Here is a 24,782-nt window from a genome sequence, read left to right as displayed (position 1 = left end):
TCTGGTCAAAGCAGTAAGGGTTGAGGGCTGCCTTGGTTGCAGCGACCACGAGATGGTGGAATTCAGGATCTTGTGTGGTAGGACTAGTAGAATAGCAACCCTGGACTTTAGCAGGGCAAACTTTGGCCTTTTCAAGCAATTGCTAGGGGAAATCCCATGGGCAAGGCTGTTTGAAGGTAAAGGGCCCCAAGATAGTTGGTTGGCATTCAAGGATTGCTTTTTCTGAGCTCTAGATCGAAACATCCCGACATGTAGGAAGTCAAGGAAGAGGGCCAGGAGACCTGTGTGGCTAAATAGGGAATTGCTGGGTATGCTCAAGGGGAAGAGGAGAGTTTACAGGTCATGGAAGGAGGGGCTGGCCACTTGGGAGGAATATAAGGCTGCTGCTAGAGGATGTAGGAAGGCAGCTAGGATGACTAAGGCCTCCTTAGAATTAAACCTGGCGAGAAAGGTCAAGGACAGCAGAAAGAGCTTTTTCAAATACATGGCAGATAAAACTAACACCAGAGGCAATGTAGGCCCACTGATGAACGGGATGGGTGCCCTGGTGACAGAAGATACAGAGATGGCAGAGTTACTGAATGCCTTCTTTGTCTCTGTCTACACTGCTGCAGGGAGTCCTGAGGAGCCCTGTACCCCTGAGACCTTAGATGAAGTCAGGTCAACGGAGCGGTTTGCCTTAGTCGATGAGGAATGGGTTAGAGACCAGTTGAGCAATCTGGACATCCATAAATCCATGGGTCCAGATGGGATGCACCCGCGGGTGCTGAGGGAACTGGCGGAAGTCATTGCTAGACCACTCTCCATCATCTTTACCAAGTCTTGGGAAACGGGAGAGGTGCCTGAGGACTGGAGGAAAGCAAATGTCACTCCAGTCTTCAAAAAGGGCAAGAAGGAGGACCCGGGTAACTATAGACCGGTCAGCCTCACCTCCATCCCTGGGAAAGTGATGGAACACCTTATCCTTGGTGCCATCTTAAGGCATATCAAGGATAAGAGGGTTATGAGGGGCACTCAACATGGCTTCACTCACCAAGGGGAAATCATGCTTGACCAATCTCTTAGCCTTTTATGAGGAAATAACACGGTGGATGGATGATGGCAGAGCGGTGGATGTGGTCTACCTTGACTTCAGCAAAGCATTTGACACAGTCTCCCACAGCATCCTCACAGCTAAATTGAGGAAGTGTGGTCTGGATGATCAGGTAGTGAGGTAGACTGTGGACTGTGAACTGGCTGAAGGAGAGAAGCCAGAGAGTTGTAGTCTATGGGGCAGAGTCTAGTTGGAGGCCTGTAACTAGTGGAGAGCCTCAAGGGTCAGTACTGGGACCAGTATTATTTAATATATTCATCAACGATTTAGATAAGGGAATTGAGTGTACTATCAGCAAGTTTGCTGATGACACTAAGCTGGGAGGAGTGGCTGACACACCAGAAGGCTGTGCTGCCATCCAGCGAGACCTGGACAGGCTGGAGAGTTGGGCAGGGAATAACTTGATGAAATATAACAAAGGAAAGTGTAGAGTCCTGCATCTGGGCAGGAACAACCCCAGGTTCCAGTATAGGTTGGGGAACGACCTGTTAGAGAGCAGTGTATGGGAGAGGGACCTGGGGGTCCTAGTGGACGACAGGATGACCATGAGCCAACACTGTGCCCTTGTGGCCAAGAAGGCCAATGTCATCCTGGGGTGTATTAGAAGGGGGGTGGTTAGTAGATCGAGAGAGGTCCTCCTTCCCCTCTACTCTGCCCTGGTGAGACTGCATCTGGAATACTGTGCACATTTCTGGGCCCCTCAGTTCAAGAAGGACAGGGACCTGCTGGAGAGAGTCCAGCGCAGGGCAACAAAGATGATTAAGGGAGTGGAGCATCTCCCTTATGAGGAAAGACTGAGGGAGCTGGGTCTCTATAGTTTAGAGGAGACTGAGGGGTGACCTTATTAGTGTATATAAATATATAAAGGGGGAGTGTCACGAGGATGGAGCCAGGCTCTACTCAGTGGCAAACAATGATAGGACAAGGGGTAATGGGTACAAACTGGAACACAAGAGGTTCCACTTAAACTTGAGAAGAAACTTCTTCTCAGTGAGGGTGACAGAGCACTGGAACAGGCTGCCCAGGGAGGTTGTGGAGTCTCCTTCCCTGGAGACATTCAAAACCCGCCTGGACACATTCCTGTGTAACATTATCTAGGTGTTCCTGCTCCGGCAGGGGGATTGGACTAGACGATCTTTTGAGGTCCCTTCCAATCTCTAACATACTGTGATACTGTGATATCCATTTGGACCAAGGGAAACCATCAAACAGGAATGGACAAACCACATGGCATAATGATACCTAACTGTATTGGGTGTAAAGGTTTGGGGAGTGAGGAGGAGTTTCAGAGTTGGCCTCTGTGGGAGAAGGTCAGGGGCTGCCCTGCACTGGGCGCAGCTGCTTCCAGACAGCTCCACAATAGGCCCACCACAGGCCAAAGCTGACCTCATAAACCAAGCTTCTGGCAGACATACATTCCTAAAAGGACTGAGACATGTGGATGAGCCCACCCCAGAGCATACTATCAGGAGAACTTGGTGGCCCTGGATTTGGAGAAGACTGAGGTTCTCAATGACTTCTTTGAATCACTCTTCACTGGCAAATGCCCTGACCATGCCACCCAAGTCTTGGAGGGCAGACTCAGGAACTGTGAGAATGAAGACCTTAGGCCCACTGTAGGAAAGGATCTGGTTCAAGACCATCTTAAGATGGTCTATACTATACAAGTCCATGGGACCTGATGAAATCCCTCCGAGGGTCCTGAAAGAGCTGGCAAATGAAGTTGCTAAGCCACTGCCCATCATATTTGAAAGATCATGGCAGTCAGGTGAAGTTCCTGATGATTGGAAAAAGGGAAATATAACTCCCATTTTCAAGAAGGGGAAAATGGATGACCCGGGAAATTACAGACCAGTCAGTCTCACCTCTGTGCCTGGCAAAATCTTGGAGTAGATTCTCCTGGAAGGTATGCTAAGGCACATGCAAAACAAGGTGCTTGGTGACAGCCAGCATGGCCTCACTAAGGGGAAATCCTGCCTGACCAATTTGGTGGCCTTCTATGATGGGGCTACAGAAGTGATGGACAGGGCTAGAGCAGTTGATGTCATCTACCTAGACTCGTGCAAAGCGTTCAACACTGTCCCACATGACATCCTTGTCTCTAAACTGGAGAGACATCAATTTGATGGATGGACCACTCGGTGGATAAAGAACTGGCTGGATGGCTGCACACAAAGAGTTGTAGTCAATGGCTCAATGTCCAACTGGAGATGGTTAACGAGTGGTGTCCCTCAGGGATTGTTGCTGGGACCGGTCTTGTTCAACATCTTCGTCGCTGACGTGGACAGTTGGATTGAGTGTGCCCCCAGTAAGTTTGCTAATGACACCAAGCTGTGTGGTTCTGTTAATAGGCTGGAGGGAAGGAATGCCATCCAGAAGGACCTCAACAGGCTTGCGAGGTGGGCTGATGACGACCAACCTTATGAAGTTTAACCATGCCAAGTACAAGGTCCTACACCTGGGTCGGAGCAATCCCAGGCACAGCTACAGGTTGGGCATAGAAGAGATTAGAAGCAGCCCTGCGGAAAAGGACTTGGGGGTGTTGGTCAATGAGAAAATGAACATGAGCTGGCTTCAGTGTGCGCTGAAGCCCAGAAAGCCAATCGTATCCTGGGCTGCATCAAGAGGAGCACGACCAGCAGGTTGAAGGAGGTGATCTTGCCCCTCTACTCTGCTCTCGTGAGACCTCACTTGGAGTATTGTGTGCAGTTCTGGTGCTCTCAACATAAAAAGGACATGGAACTGTTGGAACAAGTCCAGAGGAGGGCCACGAGGATGGTCAGGGGACTGGAGCACCTCCTGTATAAAGACAGGCTGAGAAAGTTGGGGCTGTTCAGCTTGGAGAAGAGAAGGTGTTCCTGCTCCGGCAGGGGGACTGGACTAGATGATCTTTTGAGGTCCCTTCCAATCTCTAGCATACTGTGATACTGTGAAGACTTCTTATGTTTTTGCAAATTTGACCTCATGCTTAAGTTTGAAGTTGGTTTACTACTGATACAGAAAAAAGGTAATAGAGCAGGCTACTCTAATGGCCTACTAACATTCAGCGCATGCCTAATGTACACTCTAACACTACGAAGGCTACGTGCACCTCTGAGAATACATAACTGTATTATTTTACATTCCCACCACAGCAATGACCAAGGAAAGCGTATTCTGTGATGTACTATAAGCATATTAAATAATGTGGCAAACCCTCTCTTTAGTTTCTATCTCTCAGGAATATTCTGTCAGCCAAAATTCTGACAGCCTGGCAAAATAATTACAGAGAACATGAATATTCCAAGGCTGGAATGACACTGATATAACTGTACTGAGAGCAGCTGATAATAACAAAGCACTAAGAATACCTACCAACTCATGGAGCAACAACTATAAGGTAAAAGAACAAACGAATCAACTGAACAAAAATCCCCAATGAAACCCCCAAACACCTCATGAATACAAAATTCTAGCTCATGAAACCTGCTTCCTACCTATGAAATAGCAGCAGACAGTCCCTCATTTCATGTTGCAGAAATCTCTACTGCAAAGGAGACTCTAGGGTCTCAGCTTTCTCATGTGCCTGGTCTACAATGTGCATGTGTGCACACATCTGCTTTTTTTTAATCTGCACTTCAAAAATATTGGAAAAAAATAACATTTCAAGATCAAGAAATAAAAAACCTAGGTCTATCACACACCCATGCAACTTTTTTGTTTTGAACCTTTCCTTCAAATTTTTTTTTTTGTGATAGAATCTTTACTGTATTATGATTACAATCTGCTTTTTTTTACTATATTATGATTACAATCTGCTTTTCCAGTTTATTTGAAGTTCAAGATAATGCAGAGAGCAGAAAGTATGCATTTGACATTTTCAAATTCTCAGGTGCGTAAATTTGCAATACAATAAATTTATTACTACATATTCAAATAGTTTTCTAGAGTAACCACCTTTATAAAAGTGTCAATAATAACCATATCACATGAAATTGGATGGCCTGGAAAGACAGCATCAGTCATTAAGCTTTCAAAGCAATTTAAATAGGCATGGTGAAAAGTAGATTTTTTTTTTTCCAACTGATGATTGCAAATAAGTGCTCTCCTCTCTTTATGCAGTCACACATAATGGTATCACTAAAATTCAAAGAAAGTTTTTCAGGTTGTTTATTATATAAATGATTTATCACTTTTTCTTAAGGAATGAAACTGTATTTTCAGCTCAGAAGATAAGCATTCAGGAAAAGCCACCAAGTATTGAAAATTGGAAAATCAGACATTACACAACTTAACTGCTGAAGTCAGGCTGTTCCACAAAAAGTTATTTACACAATAGCATCTTTGCATCCTGAGAAACAGGGTATTTGATGTCAAAATATTAAAACCATCTCTCATAACCAATAGCACAGACTTAGTATTAAAAATAAGATCTAAGTCTTAGGGTAAATCTTCCTTTGAAAGCATTTATTGATCTTTCTTCACAGCACTGTTCACCATTTCCGTAAACCAATACTTTTGAGAATGGTGATGTAAGCAATGAATAAGTCACAACAAGTGGGTAATAAATAATGACTGACAGACTTTCCTTAAGAACACAGGACTTGTCTCCAAAAGATAATCCTGAAGGTGGCAAAAACAGTTACTGCAGCACAAAAACATCAAAACTATTAAAAATTGTAGAAGTCTAAAGAAAGTTAAGGAATGTGAAAGAAAAAAGAATTACTGGACTTTATAAACAAAGCTGTAGCAGAATGAAAACTTTAATTTTCTGAACAAGAAAGAAATAACAAAACACCTGGGGAGAAATCTAAATGTGGATGTATTCCATGTGGTTTCAGTTCAAAGGGGAAACTGAATGCTAATCCTTTCCATCCAAAAGAAATCAAGACAAGCTAATGATCAACTTCAAGAAAGACTTCTATTAGGAAGGTCACAGCTCTTCAATGGAAGTTTCTATATATACATTTTAAACAAATGTAACCAAAAGCACCATGTAACGTAAATTTATGCGTCATGTAATATAAATGTAACCAAAAGCATCATGTAACCATCATGACTACATGAACAAGAAAGACTAATAAATCAATCCCAGCAATTAGAGTAATCATCTGGCTTTGTCAAATCACAAACATTAACAGGTTAAACTCAAGTTCTACAAAATGTTGTACATCCATACACATTAATCTTTCCTTTGTGCTGGTATGCAAGGGAACAGAAAAGCTGAAGAAAGCCAAGAATGGTATTACTTTGGATTACCAAAAGAAAAAAAAAAAAAAAAAAAAAATCAAACCCCAAAACATAACAGAGAAGATGGCAAAACAGGTGCCTAAAGAACACAGAACAATCAGGTTCATTTGCCTTTAGTCCCTAACTCCTCAGTATGTACTGGCACTTCACAGTCTTTTGGAGACTATTACCTACACTTCCTACAGTTATAAAAACAGGCCATCCCAATATTTAAGATCAGCAATACTTATGCAATCAGTGTGAGAAGAACCTCTACTCAAGAGTTTCAGTTAAATTTAGAATGAAGTCATTTTGACCAAATCCAACATTACTTTTTAACCAGTAGAACAATAGTTGCTTTACTTAAAAAACATGGTTCACCTTTTAAACTTACATAACTGCTTTATGTTAATGAAATAGTATACACAGGGTATTTTCTGGATTAACCAGTGCACATTATGCCATAATAGTTGCTTCCCCCAGCAACACTTCAGTATATAAAATCCCATGGTAAAAAGTAAAGATACCATATAACTAGAGACTAGGCATTACCCATAAAACAGAGGAAAATCAAAGATGCTGCACACTACACTCCTGAAGCATCTCACTTCCTAATGTGATTTTAAATTAGTCTTCATCATAATTTATTACAGATCTCAAATACTGCAAGAAGTGGTTTGTGATGTACTATTTACTCCACCAAAATTCTTATCACTTCTTACACAACAAAATGGTCTTTGAAAGTAGAAAGCTGGTGCATTTATCAATCTACTGTTCCAAAGAACCAAGGCATGTGGGCAGTCATGTGTTTTACACAAATCATTAGAGATACAGGAATGTTTTGAATAGCTATCAAAGGTTACATCATTAAGCATAATTTACTGCAATGACTTATGATTTTCATTTCATAGAAGTGCATTAAGAGTGTGTTTTACACATACATTAACACTCCCCACCATAAAATAAAGCCATTTAACTTTTCACAGAGTGACTTTTATGATTCTGTTACAGAAGAAACTAATTGTAGTTAAAGCATTTGCTTTTTAAAAGGCTATGCTTTCTTACTGTAGTTTACAATATTTAAGTGGCAGTGTGAATGCACATGTATGTGAATGCCGGGAACATGTGTGTTCAATACTGAACCTGTCCAACAACTTTTGCAGAAAACACAGAATAAAAAGTTATTTGCATATGAAGCTATAATGAGGTAAAAGAGAAATCTAAATTGTAAATGAGTTTTGGAGACAAACCAATGCTAATGAACAACAATTACTTCAGTCACTGTGTGAATTAAAACAACATCATTAATAAAGCTTAGGTGTTCTGGCAGATCATGCAAGACCTGGTTTAAGAGAAGCAGAGAGCACAAAGCAAGCAAGTGCAAAATAATTTCAGTTTTGAAGCTCCACTTCAAGTAATAACTTCAGGAAAGCCTCCACTACTCAGAAAATCCCATCCAATTTTAGTGATTGTCCTGAACATCTGATAAAATTTCAGGTTTTCCTAGATCATTATGAGAGCTTATAAACCTAAAAGATCATTCAGAACAGTCTCTTTTGTTCCCTTTCTTGTATGTAATCAATTAGTGAAAAATAAAAATGTTTCCTTAAGAAAAAAGTGCTTTTGTTTGAGCTAAAAATAAATCTAAACATTCTGTTCCTTACCTGAATGCTCAAAGCCAGCTGTAGGTAGTAACCATGTAGGAAGAAACTAGAGGGCACTGTTGTATCAGTTTTCAAAACTTACAATGGTAACAGGGCCCAAGAACAGAAGACTGTCAGGAAAATAACTAACTAAAGAAAGAATCCGGAGTTAGAAGAGCATGCAAATGCACTAAACCTAAAACAATAATGAGAAAAAAAAAAATGAAGCTGTATTTCTGAAGGAAAATGAACTGAAAAGAAGTTCACATAACAGACTGTCAGGCTGATAGGAATACTGCAGTGCACGCATTTGGCATTTTCCTTTGTAGTACTTTCCATGGAAAATGTAACTAATCATGGCGCCCCCTTATCCTTTGCAAGCAGCAGCCTATTACTAGAGTCGCACTTATAATCAATATGAAAATGAGTGATGACTGTTATGCAATTCTTCCACAGGCAGAATTTATCAACAGAAAGAGTATCTCCATACTGTACCCTCTTAAGAGGGTGAAAGACACGTTCCATTTTATTCCTTTTCATAATGACAGTTACAAATCAATCATTTCTATTTTGAAAATGGTAAACACTGGTGCAATATAAACCAAATGAAATCCCAGTCTTTCCAGAACTACCTTTAAGTATACTGATCAGAAATACTAAGTATCTAGTTAAAAATAATGCAACATGCAACTACCGCATGCATGACATTCACATTGAAGGGGAACGTGTTAAATAAGTCAGCCTAAATAAATTTGTAATTTTATAAGAAAACAAAATTATTTTTACATGAAGAATGAGCACCAGAGATATCAAATTTGTCTTCACAAATAATTTTATTTTACTGTTCATTTATAGGAAAGCTTGCCTGCCCTTGAATGTATTTTATTAGAATTAGCCCCAATTACATTGCATTAAACACTAATTTTAAAACATATATTACCACTGCCTCATCAGTGTAAATAATATAAAGCAGCCATTTACCTCAGCACAGAACAAATAATTTTTTGTATTTTTCATTTTTAAAAATGCTTTAAAATAAGTTTTAAAAAGCATGATGAAGATGCCAAGTAAGAAATAAAAATACTGAAATGATACTACCATCCCTTTAAATAAAACTGTAGAAAGAAAGGTGTTGCTCTTTTTCATCAAAGTGGTGGCAAAACCCACAAGCAGCATGTTTTAAAGTATTACAGAAAAAAAAAACCAAACAAACAAAAAAACAACACCAAAACAACAAAACAACCAACAACGAAAAGACAAATCCATAGCACTTTATGAACACTGACTGAAATTCACATTTAGAGAGAAAAGGCTACATAGAAGGTATTTTCAAATTAAGATAGGGAGTAACTTCATAATAAATCAAAGAATAAATGTTAACAGAGAAGATGCTCAAGCAAACAAAAGATGTACCAGAAAATTGTCTACAGCTATGTGAGTGAACGAGTAAAACAAACAAAATCAAACCACAGACGGTGCCTGTGGATACTCACATCCACATGCTAAGAACTGTGATGGTAACTGTGAAGAAACTGTGTCTCTAAGCATGCGAAGACAGAGGTACTATGTGAAAGGAAACTGCTACAGAAAATGAATTTTTTTCTTTTTTTTTTTTTTTTTTAAATGCAAAACCAAGCAACACAAGTGTATTTGCCAAGCAAGACCCCAGCTCCTTCACAGACAGAGGCCTGGAATTCCCTGTGTTTCAAGCAACTTGTTACTAGAAGATGAACACAGACACTAATACGCATATCAGAAATGGGTTTCATCCAGGTTTTGCCATCTTTCACTTTCAAACAAGACCTGTATGTGCAATGTTAAGTGCGAAAGTTCACTAAATTTCAAATTCATAAAAATCACGGGTTTAGCCCAATTCTGTTTCTGAATCAGAATTATTTTAAATTTGTTGAACACACTACCCATCTAGTAGTCTGTTTAGCTCTTGGTTTTTATTGGTATTGTTTCTAGCAGTCTAGTTTTGATAAAGTCTCATCTTACTATATTGTTTCTAGGCATTAATAAAAATTTCACTATAGTTTTACTTCCATACTCCTTCGAAGTATGTATGCGCGCAGGCAGGCAGATTGCATGCATGTAAACAAAACTGTTAGATACACAGTATCAACAAAAGAAATACATACTAAGCTACTAAATACACACTATGACAGCAGGCTAAAACAGGTGAGGTTGTCAAGATACACACTCTGTGTAAAACTTAACTGCATTTTAACTCAGAATGTTGTTCATTCCTACAGTCATGCAACTGGATCCAAATGGGACTGACGCTGAGGCTGTTGAATCTATGCATGTCACTGAAATAAAATGCAAACCACAAAAAAAAGTTTTGATAGCATTTACAAAATTGGCTTAAACATCTTAATGTATTTTTCCATTGAACTACAATACTGAATGCCAAAATGTTAATAGATAATTCTCTAAATATTCAAGATATTTAACAAGATATTTGAGGTTCCTTTCTCCCCATGCAATACAGCACATTAAAACTAATTTTACAATCGTAATTTATTCAAAGCTTGATTATGAGCAATAGCTGTGAGAATAAATACAGCATTGTTGATTCATATACAAGCATTTCACTTAACTACTTTGGATAATAGCAGTGCTCCTAAAGGAGTATAAAAGCAAAGTGATTAGAAGTCATTACTGTTAATTAGCATTCACTTTACATTGATAGGGATGAACCTCTCTGTGGTGAACAAATGGAAAGCTTTTATTTGAAAGTCTGCCAAACCTGGTTAAGGTAGGCACTGAAATAAAGCATCAGTGACCAGTAAGTTGAATTCAAAACAACAATAACAAAAAGGCAAAACAAAATCTAAGGACATATCATCATCCAATTACTGGGATTCAGTTTTTTAAACAGGAAAAGGTTTGAAGGGAATGAGTAAAACTGGAAACTCATACTTCACATTCTGCAATCTCACTGATAAAAGGAGGAAATGTGTGTTTATCAAACTTGCTGTGAGTGCATGGTTCATTTGGCATCCTGTAAACAATGCCTGGCTGCCTATTTCCAAATGCATGTGAGAATCCTGCAAACCAGAACATCATATTCAGCAGGCAAGGTCACGCTAAAGATGCCCTGGAAATGGGAAATTAGGAAAACCTGGCAATCAGAGGTTTAAAGCTGACCAGAACAAGCTCTCAGGCTTGCCTACCATCTTTCACCACCAGCCTGTCTCTGCTTTTTGATATTAACGCAAGCTTGAGAGGAAGTGAAAACAACTCCACACACCTAACAGAGAAATACAGTGAGCTTTTTGTTTACATAAAGTTCTAAATTTCTCACAGTAAGAAACTACCTCAAAGATGTTGCTCAAGATCCTCTTATGGAAAAAAAATTAATTGACCCTTCCCGAACAGTTTAGATGAGACATGGAGTTCATTAAAAAATTTCCTTGATCTCATCCCATTTTAAAATTCAAACTAAAAAAAAAAAAACAAAAACAACAACAACAAAAAAAAACCACCCCCCCCCCAAAAAAAAACCAACAACAACAAAACCCACCACTCAACAAACCTTAAGCAGACCCTTTATTGTGAACGGCACAAAATACAGAATTAGTTTTACACTGCTTAAAGCACTGCCAACTATGCAAACATTTCTTACCCTTTTCCCTTAATTCCCACTCAGTGCTGATGAAGATGGTCATCCCCTAGTTGAAGGAAGGTACAGAGCTTGACTTCAGAATTAAAAGAAAAAAAATAATAATTTTGAACATGATAAATGGAAAGGGACAAATCGAAATTCTCACATATAAAAATGTACTCATTATAAAAAGTAGAAGAACCTAGTCGACGCCACATTATGAACTACAACAAACACTGTCTCAAAGAAAAAAAACAAAAACAAAAACAAACAAACAAAAAAAACGAAAACAAAAAAGAGAAGTCTTCCAGTCTTCCTTTATGAAGCAGAAGGGTTATTTATTTGTCAGTGTAGGTGGCCATCCTATACAATTTCTAAAAGCTCACATTTAACTTTCACCTCTAAGGGCAAAAAGAAATGCGCTAAGAAATATGGTCTCCAAATGTTCATCTAACCAACACGACCAACATACCATTGTTTTACCTATCACTGTTTCCTCTAACTGGGCACTGAAGAGGTTTTAGGATTTTTTTTAATACTAATGTTATAATTTCACTTGCTGTATATTAATTTTGCATTTCAAATGCTGAATTACAGATAAACTCAATATATCAAAATAACAAAGCACAGTATTCTTGATTTGCAATAATCTTAAAATATAGGGTAAAAAAACCTGAGGAGTGATTATTTTGGAAATTCAGCAAAAAGACAAATTCCTCTCCCTACCATTTAATCTTTTTCAAAAATGTAGAGAAATACACCTTTGAGGGATTTGTCTATATGCCTACAAGTAATTCAAATCATAATAGGGAAAATACCAAATTTTCTTCAACTGTGAACATAGTTTGGTGAACAGCATGCTGATGTCCTCAGACTACAATTACTGAACTCAATCAGAAATCCGTAACTAATAATATTTAGATCTTTAGGACTCCTAAGGAAATCCGCAAGCATTATTTGTACAAGTTAAGAGTATTAAGAGTATGCTATTATACTTTATCATATAAATACTACCACTGAATTCACAGGGACTACCAAGAGCTAATTAAAATGGACACATAAAAGCCAAATGACCATTTCTAAATACTTCCCTGTTTCTTTGAAATGCATTTTATAACAGTGAAGACAGTCAAGCAATGCCTGCAGTAAAATACTGCATTACATTTATGTATTTTTCCTGATGGAAGCTTCTAGACATTGGGCTGTACAAAAGCAACACAAAGTTTTTATCAGATTGAATGCGAGGATCAAGATTACCCATTGGCCACAGCAGCTAAATTCTGGAAAAGGGTGAAAGGAAGACTGCTAGCAATAACGAGGAACTGAAAGTTTTACCTTTTGTGAGGGAATTAACCCCTATCCAAAGGGCACAGAATAACCTTGTATTTCATCCATTCATCTCAAGCCCTGAACTGTTTCCTGAAGAACTTCAAGTGTTAGGGAGTTTCACTGAATAATGGTAGTGCCTAAGTTACCTCTACTCCACCTGAACGTTCCCAGCCAAAGTACTTTGTCTCAAGCAGGATAAAATCTTAAATAACATCTAAAATTACACAGCTATTGTCATTTTAACTCTCACACAGGAATACTTCCTGTCTTCAATAAACAGAAGTCTGGGTCCGTTTCAAAAATCATGATCCTGTCCTTAAAGAATAATTATTAAATACAGGAGTCACGCTATATTAATAAGTTCTTTGTTGCTGTAACAAAAAATGTTACTTATTCTTAGTGACCGATTATGTTACAAGATCACTGTTTCAGAATGCAACTGAGTTACAAGATCACTACTCCACAATGTGAGAATGAATATTTTAGAAAATAAATTTTCTTTCTCTCCCCTTCCACATTACTGAAAAAATGAAATAGTGCCACAAGCAAAAGCTGTGATTATTCAAATGTCTCATACATCCAATATAGCCAACATCACTTCTTATTTTTCAGCTGATAATCAATAGATGATACCACAATTAATAACCCTTCAGTCCTGAGACCCAGTATATTCAAGTATACTCTGGCGTTTTGTAAACTTGCAGGTTCAGAACCCAGGAAGTGCACCACAAAAAAACCTCACAGAAATAACATGTTAAAACTGAATATGCACTGAAAATCAGCTTGCATTCTTTATAGCAAGTACAAGGAGATATTCCAAAGAAACTATAACTAGAACCAAATTTTAAATAGTAATTTAAAAAACATTAATTACAAATATTATTGAAAAAGATTAAAAAGTAGCTGAAGTAAAAAAAAAACACACAAAAAAATACCACCACACACAAAAAAATGAAAAAGACAAAAACAAGGAAAAAAAAACAGAAAGGAAACAAAACCCAGAAAAACTCCACACACACCAACATTCCATCATTTTTACCAAGTTCAAGAATTCTACAAATTACTCCAGCAATGGAAACTTACCAAATAAAGGAAAAGTCTTCACAGAGCAGAGGAGATAAGGTAAGAAACTTGGAAGAGGACAGAACTGTCTACTGACACTGAAATAAATTACCAGAACTGAAATAAATTATCCTGCATTAGTCTGTATAGTCTGGAAGCTGCGACAATCACTCCCCTAACAAAAGTTTAGCCATAGTTCCATGACATACAGAAAACAATCCAACATGCAACCTACCTAACACCACTTCTGTATGTGCTTTCATGAAACATCAATGTCTTTGGACAAGATCATAGTTACATTGAAAAGGGGGAAAAGCAGTTAAATACGCCTATATTAAGACGCATGTTGTAGGAAAGTTTCATAAAAACGCCTCCATGCACCAGTCTTTCCAACCACTGAAGGGAAATAAACACAGCTTTCCACGCATTTTCTAGTAAGACCCTGAAGGATTATCCAGACAATTAAGAAAGTAGTCCTTACATGCTTTGCTGGAAAAAAATCTCCAATATACAAAGCAACAAACATGGACAAATCAGGGTGTTTGCAATGCCTAATTCAGTAACATGGACAGCAGATTAAATTATTCCATAGAGTACAAGATTTACATGTCCCAAAATAAATATTCCACTATCAGGTGAGGACTGAATAGTAAAATACATTTAGACATCAAGCATGTACTCTGATATGTTGCACAATGTATACTGAATACAGAATTTAAAGCAGGGCATTAGGCAAATATAAATTTCCTTCATATTTATCAATCATCTGGGCTTGTGACAATAAATTAGCAGGTTTATGGTCACTTGCAGTCAACACCACTTTCTGAGTCCCACAGACTACAAGAGGTCTGTTGCCTGGGTTTTCTAGCACTGCAGAGGAATATTTAACTTTTTGGAAATCTTGTTCTTGTAACATTGCTTTTAAAAAACAACAAATACTTTTGACTTCGTACTAGTTTTTCAAATACTGTTTGTTTCAATTTTTTAATAAGGAAGAACTTGCAATACAAGCATTCTTTACAAACAAAGTGAGGCATATTTTGTGATTTTGATCTAGACACACCTTTCATGTATTCTTGGGCCCAAACCATTGGACAGGAAAAAAAGAGCTACGTTAGTTTGAACAGCGTTTTGAAATTAAATCCACTCAAGGATGTGTTTTAATAAGGCTTCTGCAGAATTCCTCCCCTCTCTTCAACAGAATGCAAATTGAGTTCCCTGTTTAAAACAATTAACATCTGGGAGGAAAAAAATTCCTAAAACAAAATCCTCAGCCATTAGTAAGCCACAAAACTGCAGTTATAAAATAATGTGAAAAAGTAAAATTAGAAAGCTTTCAAAGTTACTGTTAATACACAAAGGAAATTTTTTCATATCTTTTCTTTAAAACTAGAAAAACAAATACAGGTGCTTTACGTACCACTGATAATGTTGCATCAGAATATGCAAGATTTCTATTGAAACTTTTTGCACCAGAATTTCATAGATAGGTTTAACTGTAAAGGCATGGTTATCCAAAGTCTAATATAAAAGCAGTATATTGTTAATATTTATATCTTTAAAATATCATACAGTCGAATTATTATTGCTATACAAGAAAGAAGCAGTTATTTAGTTCCAGACAACTCGATAACATCTCTTTCGACTATAGTTGTAATTATCATGTACAAACTTCCAAAGCAGAATTTGTCAAGATTTAGCATTAGGATTAATTTATGTCAGGCATCCATTTCTCCAAAGACAGAAAGAATCGAAAAGGAAGTATCATCTTAATTGCCACTAATCTGCCCATTTTTAATTAAATTGATCAGTCATTTATTATCTCACCCAGTGGCAGAAAGCTGTTAGTATGCAGCTTTAAGAGACAGCATATACCGCTCCTTCTAATCTCTAATATTACCATAGTTCAAAGATAATTTAAAACTGCTATACCATATTTCTTTCAATTTTTGTATTGCAGGATATGCACATTCCATTTAAAACCTCTGTAAAGTACTCTAAAGTACAATCATAGAATCACAGAATCATTTAGGTTGGAAAAGACCCAGAAGATTGAGTCCAACCTTTAACCTAACACTGCCACCACCACTAAACAATGTCCCTAAGTGCCACCTCCCCACATCTTTTCAATATCTCCAGGGACTGCAACACAACCACTTCCCTGGGAAGCCTGTTCCAGTGCTTGACAACCCTTTCAGTGAAGAATTTCTCACTAATACCCAGTCTAAACCTCCCCTGACACAGCTTGAGGCCACATAGCCTACATGCACTATTCTTCTACTTCATAGTCTCATACTCTGCCACAGGTGTATAATCTTAATTTTATTTAGAGAAACGTGATTTCCCTGTCAAAAATGTTTACAAGATGTAACATTTGACTCCATCATGGTTCAGAAAGCACTCTGCACTCAGTTCACAAACAACTGAACAAAGAACAAGCCTGAAGCTTTTAGGTTCATGAATCTCAATTCTCATTTCAGTGGAGGAAAGGGGGTGAGAAAATGTTTAATACCTGAATAGAAGACTAAAAATAACCTCAGCTGAAGTTTCAGAAAGCAGTCTACCAGTTTGATCAATAAAATTACACATGGATTTACTTTTTTTTTAATAGCAATTAATAAGTTTTTCAGAACACTGTATTGTTTTAGTACTGTGCACTGCAGACATCAACACACTTACCTGGAACAGACATAGCATGTTCACTTAAACTTTGTGTAAAACCTCTGGAGTCAATCCGAGGTTTTCTATTTATTTCAATGAGATCTGATTTAATTCTGGTGGAAAATAAAGAACCACAAGAAACACTTTGGAAAAGAACAGAGCATAAATTTCAAAGAGGCCCATTACCTCCCTTTAACTGGTTTTATAGCTATAAAAGGATTGATGTATGTTATTGCTATTATGTGATACAGTAGAACAAAGTTAAAAGACTACCAGAATCAAAACTACCATTTTAAAATATTCTGTAATACTTTGCAAATGATCTGCAACTTAAAAATAACAGATTCTGGTTTACAGAGCTTAAGTATACATAAATGGAAATGTCTAGATGTTACTTTGCATAGATCAATAAATGTACAAAATCCAAAACATTTCTCATTCCAGTAAGCAAGCAATGCATTCTTTCAAGTATGGAACTACATAAACATTTTACTTACAATTTTCACAATGTTGTTTTGTTTTTTTTAAGCGTATACTGAGCACTTGCTCCTGGTGTTTTTATCAAATAGGAACAAAATTTTGGTTTGAAACGGGGATTAGTATGTCTGATTTATGTTGGGGAATATAAATTAAGTTACACTTTCTATCTGCAAAGAACAAATAAATAAAACTTGTGAAAGTGTTCCATTTTTTTCTTAAAGCTTTCCTTAAATACCTAAGTGGGTAATTTATTTAAGTTCATAAATGAGTAAGTAATATAATAGTCCCCAGTTATTTAACCCTCTTCATTCAGCATACCTTAACAAGTTTCATGAGGTGGTAAAGGTCTTCAACTTCATCTTCCTGACATGCGGTATACACTCTTCCAGTATTTATACTGGTACCCTTTATGAAACCACGATAGAGTGGCAAATCTAACGCATCAGCATACAAGTCAATGGCATGGTGTCCTACTGTTTGGTACATATAGCTGTCCAATTCATCAGTCTGCCCTGCAACAGTTAAGAAGCAATCATACTGTGTCCAATATTTCAGCAATTACAGATAATCACAATACTACAAAGCACTGAGAAAACTTAAATGTTCTTATTTTCCAGTTCACAAACAGATATTTGGTTACAATACCTTCATAAACATGGAAAAGAAAATAAAAAAAAAATTCTCCACCCAACAGATGTATGGACAAGAAGACATACGTCACAAATACGTTATCTATTTGGAAATTGTGGTGTCTATTTCGTCTTTAGTATTCATCCCTGTTTCATCCAAAAATCTCAGAATGGTCCAATCCTGCTCCTATTTATATGGTAATTTTAACAGGAACGCAGCTCAGAGCACAAACCCAGATGCATTTCAACATACTTAGAGCAAGAAAGTTGGAATGCACTGCAAAACTGAGAATAAACAATAGGTTGTCAAAATTTACAATAACTTTACTGTTTATCTGGTCTTCAAGAAGAAATTATTTCTGCTTAAGTAGAATAGAAGTAAAATGCTATAATGTTTTGACAGTGCTTAATACACAAAAAGAAAAGGAAATCTGTCATAATATCCAGGTCCTTTCTACCTTCACTCCTTTTAAAAATTAAACTTGAAATTAAATCAACTGTTTGCCATTATTTTCTTAACCAGGAGAAAAATTTAACTGGATTTTCTTACACGCAGTTTGTAGCTAGCAGATAAGAAAAAAAAAAGCTAAAATGCAGACATCACAGAATAGAATTAAATCTCCAACGATATGATAAACTGTTTGCATATAAAATATTTCAAATAATTTTTCAAACATATTGCTAATGCAATACATTATTATTAGTGAAATCACCACTATTCACTATTTTAATGCTAATTTGTAATACTGGAACTTCTCTTAACTTACACAGACACATCAAGCATCTGTCCTGTATACCTATGTCGCACATTTTGCAAAGAAAATGGTCTGCAGCATTAATCAAGATAACTAATTCTTGAAGCAACAATTAGGTCATGTCACATTTGGAGCCATACAACAGATACGCTTTTGCTCAAAAAAGGCAAATCCAAACCCATAATCACAGCTAACAAAAGTAAACCAAAAGAGTTGATTTAAAACAAAACTCAGTAGTTTTCAACATAAATATGACGAGGTCTTTAAAATGATACTCAGTTCAAAATACAGTTTCTTTATTAACTGAGACTCTCCAGGCAACAGTGGTACAAGATAAAATAAAATGAATGGCATAGAATCCGCTATTGCCTGAAGCACCTCAATTAACTTTCCAAAAAATTTCCAACTACATACTTAAAAGAAGCATTTTATTTTAATGACAATATTCTACATTTCTGATGTGGATGTATTAGTTTAAAGATAACATATTTCAACATGATTAGAAATGACTATGTCTTAGCTACCCAGAAAATAAATTGTTCTTGTAGTCCCTAGCATTTGCCAGTTCCACCCATGACTCATTTATGACATTAGTTCCCTTTTTTTTCACTTTCTGTGTATCTTCCTAACATACATACGTGTGTCTATGTGGCAGGAAGTTATATATGGTCATATACATAACTATACAGTTACTAGGTACTGTACTTAATTGTTTAACATATGTTAAACAGTTAACCTATGTTAACACACATTAACGTTCACCCCTAGCAACCAGGAAACAACTCACTTCCTTTTCAAGTCTCACTTCAAGTTCAATTTATGCTCTAGTCAAACACAGAAGTACTCAGCTCACCTTCCCACCTCCCCACTGATAGACTTCCTTTTTTTTTCCACCCATTCTCTTTCATAGAAAGAAGTCTAGGTACAGCCTGTGAAGTGCTATCAGAAAACTGGACCAAACTAAATGGAAGGGAAAACACAGGAAAAAGCACATCAAGGTCCAATCCAACCCAGATCAGTTCCTCTACGCAATCCACAAATGCTGGTTAGAATAACAGAGGAAGAAACATAAGGCTAAAATGCATAAGCAACATCAAAACAGCCTGTTTTGGGCAACTGGAATGGTTTACGCCATTTTAAAGCATTTGTAGAAATAGTTTTTGTTTTGTTTGATGACATCCTCTACCACCTTTTACTATGTGTGCTACTGAATTCACACAATCCCTTTGTCTAGCACCAGGAACAGTATTCTCCCCTTTTCAAATTGTGCAAGCCTTTCTTTGCTGATCTTCATTTTCTTGCATTTTTCCTCCCACCCTGGAGGAAAAAAAAGTTCAACACATTTCCACAGCATTTTATTTTTGATACCTGTTTTAAGATTTCTAGATTGCCCTTTAATATGCAAAACTATATACCATCACATCAGAAAAAAAAACAAACAACAAAACACCACACTTAATTCAGGCACAGCTCTGCCTCCATTGTTTCTAATATATATAAAAAAGTAAAATCTTCTGTAAGAAATGTGGCTTCATACCTGTGTTTTCAGCAGGTCTTAAATTGGCCAGAGCAACAATCTGATGCCCAGCAGCAGCACACTGCATCATATTATAACAGCTGTCTTTCCCACCACTGTAGGAAAAGGAAGATAGTAGCAATTAGAAGTACAGATAAAGCTTTGGCTTGAAAATTAAACATCAGAGCTGGTTACAAAGTTTAGGGAAAAAAAAAATGAAAAGTTGCAAACCATTAGGAAAAGGATGACTTTACCATATATTTACTGAATATATTTAGTATATAGTTCCTACACAGAGTATCCATAAAACACACATCCAGTTCAGTATCTCATTACTAATCTGCGTAATTTTGGAACTGAGAGGTTCCATGAAGAACAGTCACATACACTGGAATCCGTTCACAACAAGGACTATCTTCTACTCCAAAGATGAATGACTTTGTACTCATTACTAGATAACTTGGATTAAGAAATAACAATATCTGCTCCAGAGAGTTGCCAGCATTAGCAATCTTTTTAAATGAAAACTTTCATGTTAGGAATTACATTTATCCTTCCTGGGATAGATACCTTGTTTAAGTTTTGACATTTTAAATGTACTTCCCATTTTCAAAAGCTGTAATTATTACAGGCAGTAAGTTCAATTGACACTGCATTGAACATGCAGATTTTTTACTGCATATAACTGCAAATAAAACAACTACTGCTGATTAAAAAAAAAATAGAAAAACAGAACGATATTCTTTTCTGAGGCCAAAAGATAATACTGTAACACAGAAAACATAACTAATTTTGACATTCATGCAAGATCTACTAGAACCTTTCCACTATCAGTGAGGAAAGAATCCTGCTCTCCTGGTGTGACTGAAATACAGTATATTTCATGAATCTTAATCACTATCAAATGTCACAGTCCAACAATAAAACCAAGAGTGCTCTAGAATACACATTGCTTACAAAATCCACATTCAGCCTCACAGCCTTCAAACGACAACTGAAGGTGGAGATTCTGCACAGTTTAAAAACTTGGGTACAAAACCCAAGGCACGGGCTGGCACTAGAACAAAGATCTAGACCATGTCTATAGAAATGCATGCAGCCTTAGAGTCACTGAGACATGGAAAGGAGAACAGATAGTATAATCAATCATGCTACATTAGACCATTGGTTTTCTTGAAACCACACTATTACTAACAAACTTCTTCAGTATTTCCAATGTAAAGTTCCCACTTTTATCTGGCCCACTAGGCAAGAGCTTCAAAGCATGGTACAGGAATGTAACCATATAGCTATTCACCTCAATTTCTGCTTTTATTCATGCTAAAATTCTGTATGCTGACCTTAATTTGCTGTATAACTCAAACCAAAAGTAAAAACAGTATAAATAATATGGTATCCTTTCATACCTAACAGATTTTCATAAAGTAGTTGCTTATGTTTCAGTGCTATAAAAGTAAATATAAATATGACAAGACTTCTAATTCAAGGTTCCATCCCTAGCTGACTTCATCCTCATGCATACCTACAACTTTCTTCTAACCTATATATGAACAAAAAGTAATAATAGAAAAAAAAGTCAGATGTTCATTAATTCTGGATACTGTGCTTGACAGCTTGAAAACCTACTCACTTCATAATATGAAATTTCAGGCTTAACAGAATCATGAGACAAAGGCTCTTTTCTTTCTGAATGACTTCATTTGAAAAATAAAAGCTTCCCACTAGTTCCGGTTTCAACTCCAAACACAACTTCAGACAAATAACTGTATGATAGTAATAAATGCCTATGCTGTTTGCAGCATTTCAATATTATTTTAAAATAAAAAACTAAAAGGACACTAGAATAAATCTCTTTGTTTTATTTACTTGAAAAGATTAATAAAGACCTGTTAAGATGAGGCTATATTCAAATTTCCCACACTGACCACCAATTACTCCATTTAAATTGCTCACTGGATCACATGCTACTGTACTGTTATTTATTTTCTGTGTTAGTGTTACCATGGCCCTAAAAACTGAACATACCAAGAAACAAACTAAAATGGTGCCTGCCTACAAGGCCTCCTAACTTCACTGTAAAACACATGATGGCTAAGACAAATGGAAGCCAGACAGCCCATGCTGTGGAAGGAAGGTGGACTCGGCACAGCCCCTCTTTGGCTGTTATCTAATAGATTGTAACAAAACAAAACAAAAAAAATAGAAGAGAGAAAACGCTCTAAGGAGACGAAACAGGTACTGAGGTAGCTTGGGGACGTGTCTTAATTCTCATCACAGAAAAAAAAAATCAACAAAGCATTTTTTGTAGAAAACTGTATAAACTCTAGCCACAGTCAAGGTTAGTCTTGACAATGTTGCATGTTAATAGGTAGACATATAAACAAAATACCAGAAGAAAAAAAAAGTACGGTAAACATAAAGATACGGGTCTAAAAAAGACTTCTGAGCAACAGTCCTTTCTATTGACAAGTGTAACCATTTACAGTTAAGAAAATTCTAGAAGAATTAAAGAGTTGAAAAACATGATATTTCAGGTTGAAGACTGGCTTTATAATGGCTGTGATTCAGCACAAAACACAATACAGGGCTTACCTCATAAATACCACCTTAAGGCAAGACAATCAACTTTAAGTGTGGACAACATTTTAGAAGAAAAAGAAACAAGGTAGCTTTTTTCTATAATCCTAACCTTTCCAAAAGTAAGGAGCACTTTTCAACTACTTTTTTTCCCCTCTGATCTTTAAGGCTAGCTCTGTTACAAAGATTTCAGACACTTTTATGTCTCTTTAAAACTTCTTAAAACTACTACTGAAACTAAATCCATCCTTGTAAAATTGCCCATTAAAATAGCAATCGTGTTAGAAACCTGTTTGTAGGATTTTATTTCATCCTGCCTTTTAACACATTCCTCTGCTTAAAGAATATTACAATAAATCTGCATGGCAAAAAATCGTATCTATAAAACAAGAAAAAGCACCAAATCCGATTTTCTTACTCCTCATTTAAGCAAATCTTAAAAAACAGAGATAACATTTGTTGCGTTTTTTCCTGTTTGGATGTTGTTTGGAATGATTTGCAATTGTTGCGGCCAAATCCCCATTTCAACAGGGTTTCATGTTAGACACTGCCTGACAGAATTTAATACATTAAATGGTAAGACTTCAGCAGATAGTTACTGAACCCAAAACTGAAAACATGCTGCTCATGTCCACATAATCCTTTTTACATTTACAAGTTTCCTAGCTTGTTGGAGTTTAAAATATTATTTCAGAAGAAAAGAACACACCTGTCCTAGTGTTGCCCTCTGTCTAAAAAAAAAAAACAACAAATAAACAAACATCCACAGTAGAAAAACTGCAGAAACTGACAAAAAGTGGGGGGGTTGGAGAGGAACAAATACAGCAGCCCCTCACAGATAGGACTATGTCCAACCTCAACAAGGAGCTAAAACAAAAGACACACTAGAAAAATCTTATCGGTAAGAGTTCAAGAGATTTCGCTTATAAACCGGCCCACAGCCCAGTTTCCCTGCGCTACACACGGGAAAGCTCGGAAATCGGGATAACAGGGATCAATAATTCTGCGTGGTGTTTGTTTGTCTGAACAGGGCCTAGTTGCTCCTGAGTGTCCCGGGCACATGGGGAACAGCAGAGGAGAACCTGCGGCAGCGTCACCGTGCGCGCAAGCAGAGGACGCGTCCCCAGGACGCGTCCCCTCGGCACTCACACGCAGCCAACCCTCAGGCAGCAGGCACCGCGGGCAGCCAGCTCAGAGCGAGGCACCGCCAGAGCTCCGCGACCCCGCGCAGCAACGGGCGACGGCAGGAAGCGCACAGGCGGGATGCCCAGAGAGGAGAAGTGTCCCTGCTGGCGTTGGGTGCAGCGCGACCCCTGGGCGGCTCCCCACAGGGGAGGGCTCTCAGCCTCCCCCCGCGCCTTTTGCCGCCGCAGCCTCCGCCTGCGAAACGCCCCTCGCTCACCCACACGGGAGCTCTCTCAGTCCGTTACCTGATTAAAGCCACTACTCTCATGCTGCTCAGGGGCCTCGGGGGCGGTAACGCTACTAGGGAGGTGCGTGAGAGTTGAGGAAGGCGGCGAGGGAACCCTGTCGTCCCGGGCCGAGCACTCCGCCGGCTCCTCTGTTGCTGCCGCTGGCCGCCTCCACTCAATAGGTCCTTCTCCCGGGGCAGGCCAGCGACTGCCTGAGCAACCGGGAGGCACAGCCTGCCACTACCTCTCAGTGCCGAAGGAGGCATGCAGCCGTTACAGTGGCCCTATGAGCCAGCTGAGGCGGCGAAGGCCAGACACAGCGCCAATAAAAGCAGGGTGGGGGCACAACCGCGGAGGCAGCGTGGAAGACGTCTATGGAGGGCAGGGCGACTGTACTAGGAGGGCCCGGGCTGGTCGCGCGTTGCTGGGGCTGCGGCCCGAAGCAGGCACGGGAGCGGGCTGGCTCGAAGTTCATGCTGTGTCTCCCTGCCCGCCTTTTTCTTTTTTTGCTTGCTGCGACCAGCAACGGACCTGTTCTAAACGATTGCTTTGATTTGTGTGAGGAATGGAGCCGACTGAGTAAGGTGGCCGGCTCGTTCCTTTTCCTTCGGGCTGGCGGGACCGTGGGGTGTTGTCGCAGCCCGGCTTCACCGCGGCCCGGTGGGGGTAGACCGGGGAGAGCCCGCTGTGAGTGGAGGAAGGGCTGCGGGTCTTCAGAAATCGCTATGGGCCGGTCGGAATAGCGTGGAGCCTGGTGTGGGCACTTCTTTAGCCCCTGCCCTCGGCCCTCCTGGGAACTGATGGACC

At 38.3% G+C, this 24,782-nt stretch overlaps 1 protein-coding gene across 2 annotated transcripts in view; it reads right to left on the bottom strand.

Annotated features, from left to right (window-relative positions):
• Positions 1-24,244, bottom strand: part of DPH6 (diphthamine biosynthesis 6) — a 210,476-nt gene extending 186,232 nt beyond the window's left edge. The window contains exons 1-3 of one of the 2 annotated variants that reach the window (XM_061463436.1): positions 23,994-24,244; positions 20,008-20,102; positions 17,405-17,598 (exon numbers count right to left, since the gene is read on the bottom strand). In XM_061463436.1, coding sequence (XP_061319420.1) covers positions 17,405-17,598; positions 20,008-20,102; positions 23,994-24,241 — 537 coding nt within the window. In that variant the 5' untranslated portion in view covers positions 24,242-24,244. The remainder of the gene's footprint in view (positions 1-17,404; positions 17,599-20,007; positions 20,103-23,993) is intronic. The other variant, XM_061463435.1, reaches the window with a different exon arrangement.
• Between the last annotated feature and the right edge of the window lie 538 nt (positions 24,245-24,782).

The sequence above is a fragment of the Pezoporus flaviventris genome, unplaced genomic scaffold (genome assembly GCF_033815535.1).
Source record: "Pezoporus flaviventris isolate CSIRO_AGI_PZ_B2104156 unplaced genomic scaffold, CSIRO_AGI_Pfla_v1 ptg000036l, whole genome shotgun sequence".
Classification (NCBI taxonomy): domain Eukaryota; kingdom Metazoa; phylum Chordata; class Aves; order Psittaciformes; family Psittacidae; genus Pezoporus; species Pezoporus flaviventris.
Note: the sequence above shows the minus strand (reverse complement) of the source record. Positions and strands in the feature narration are given on the sequence as shown.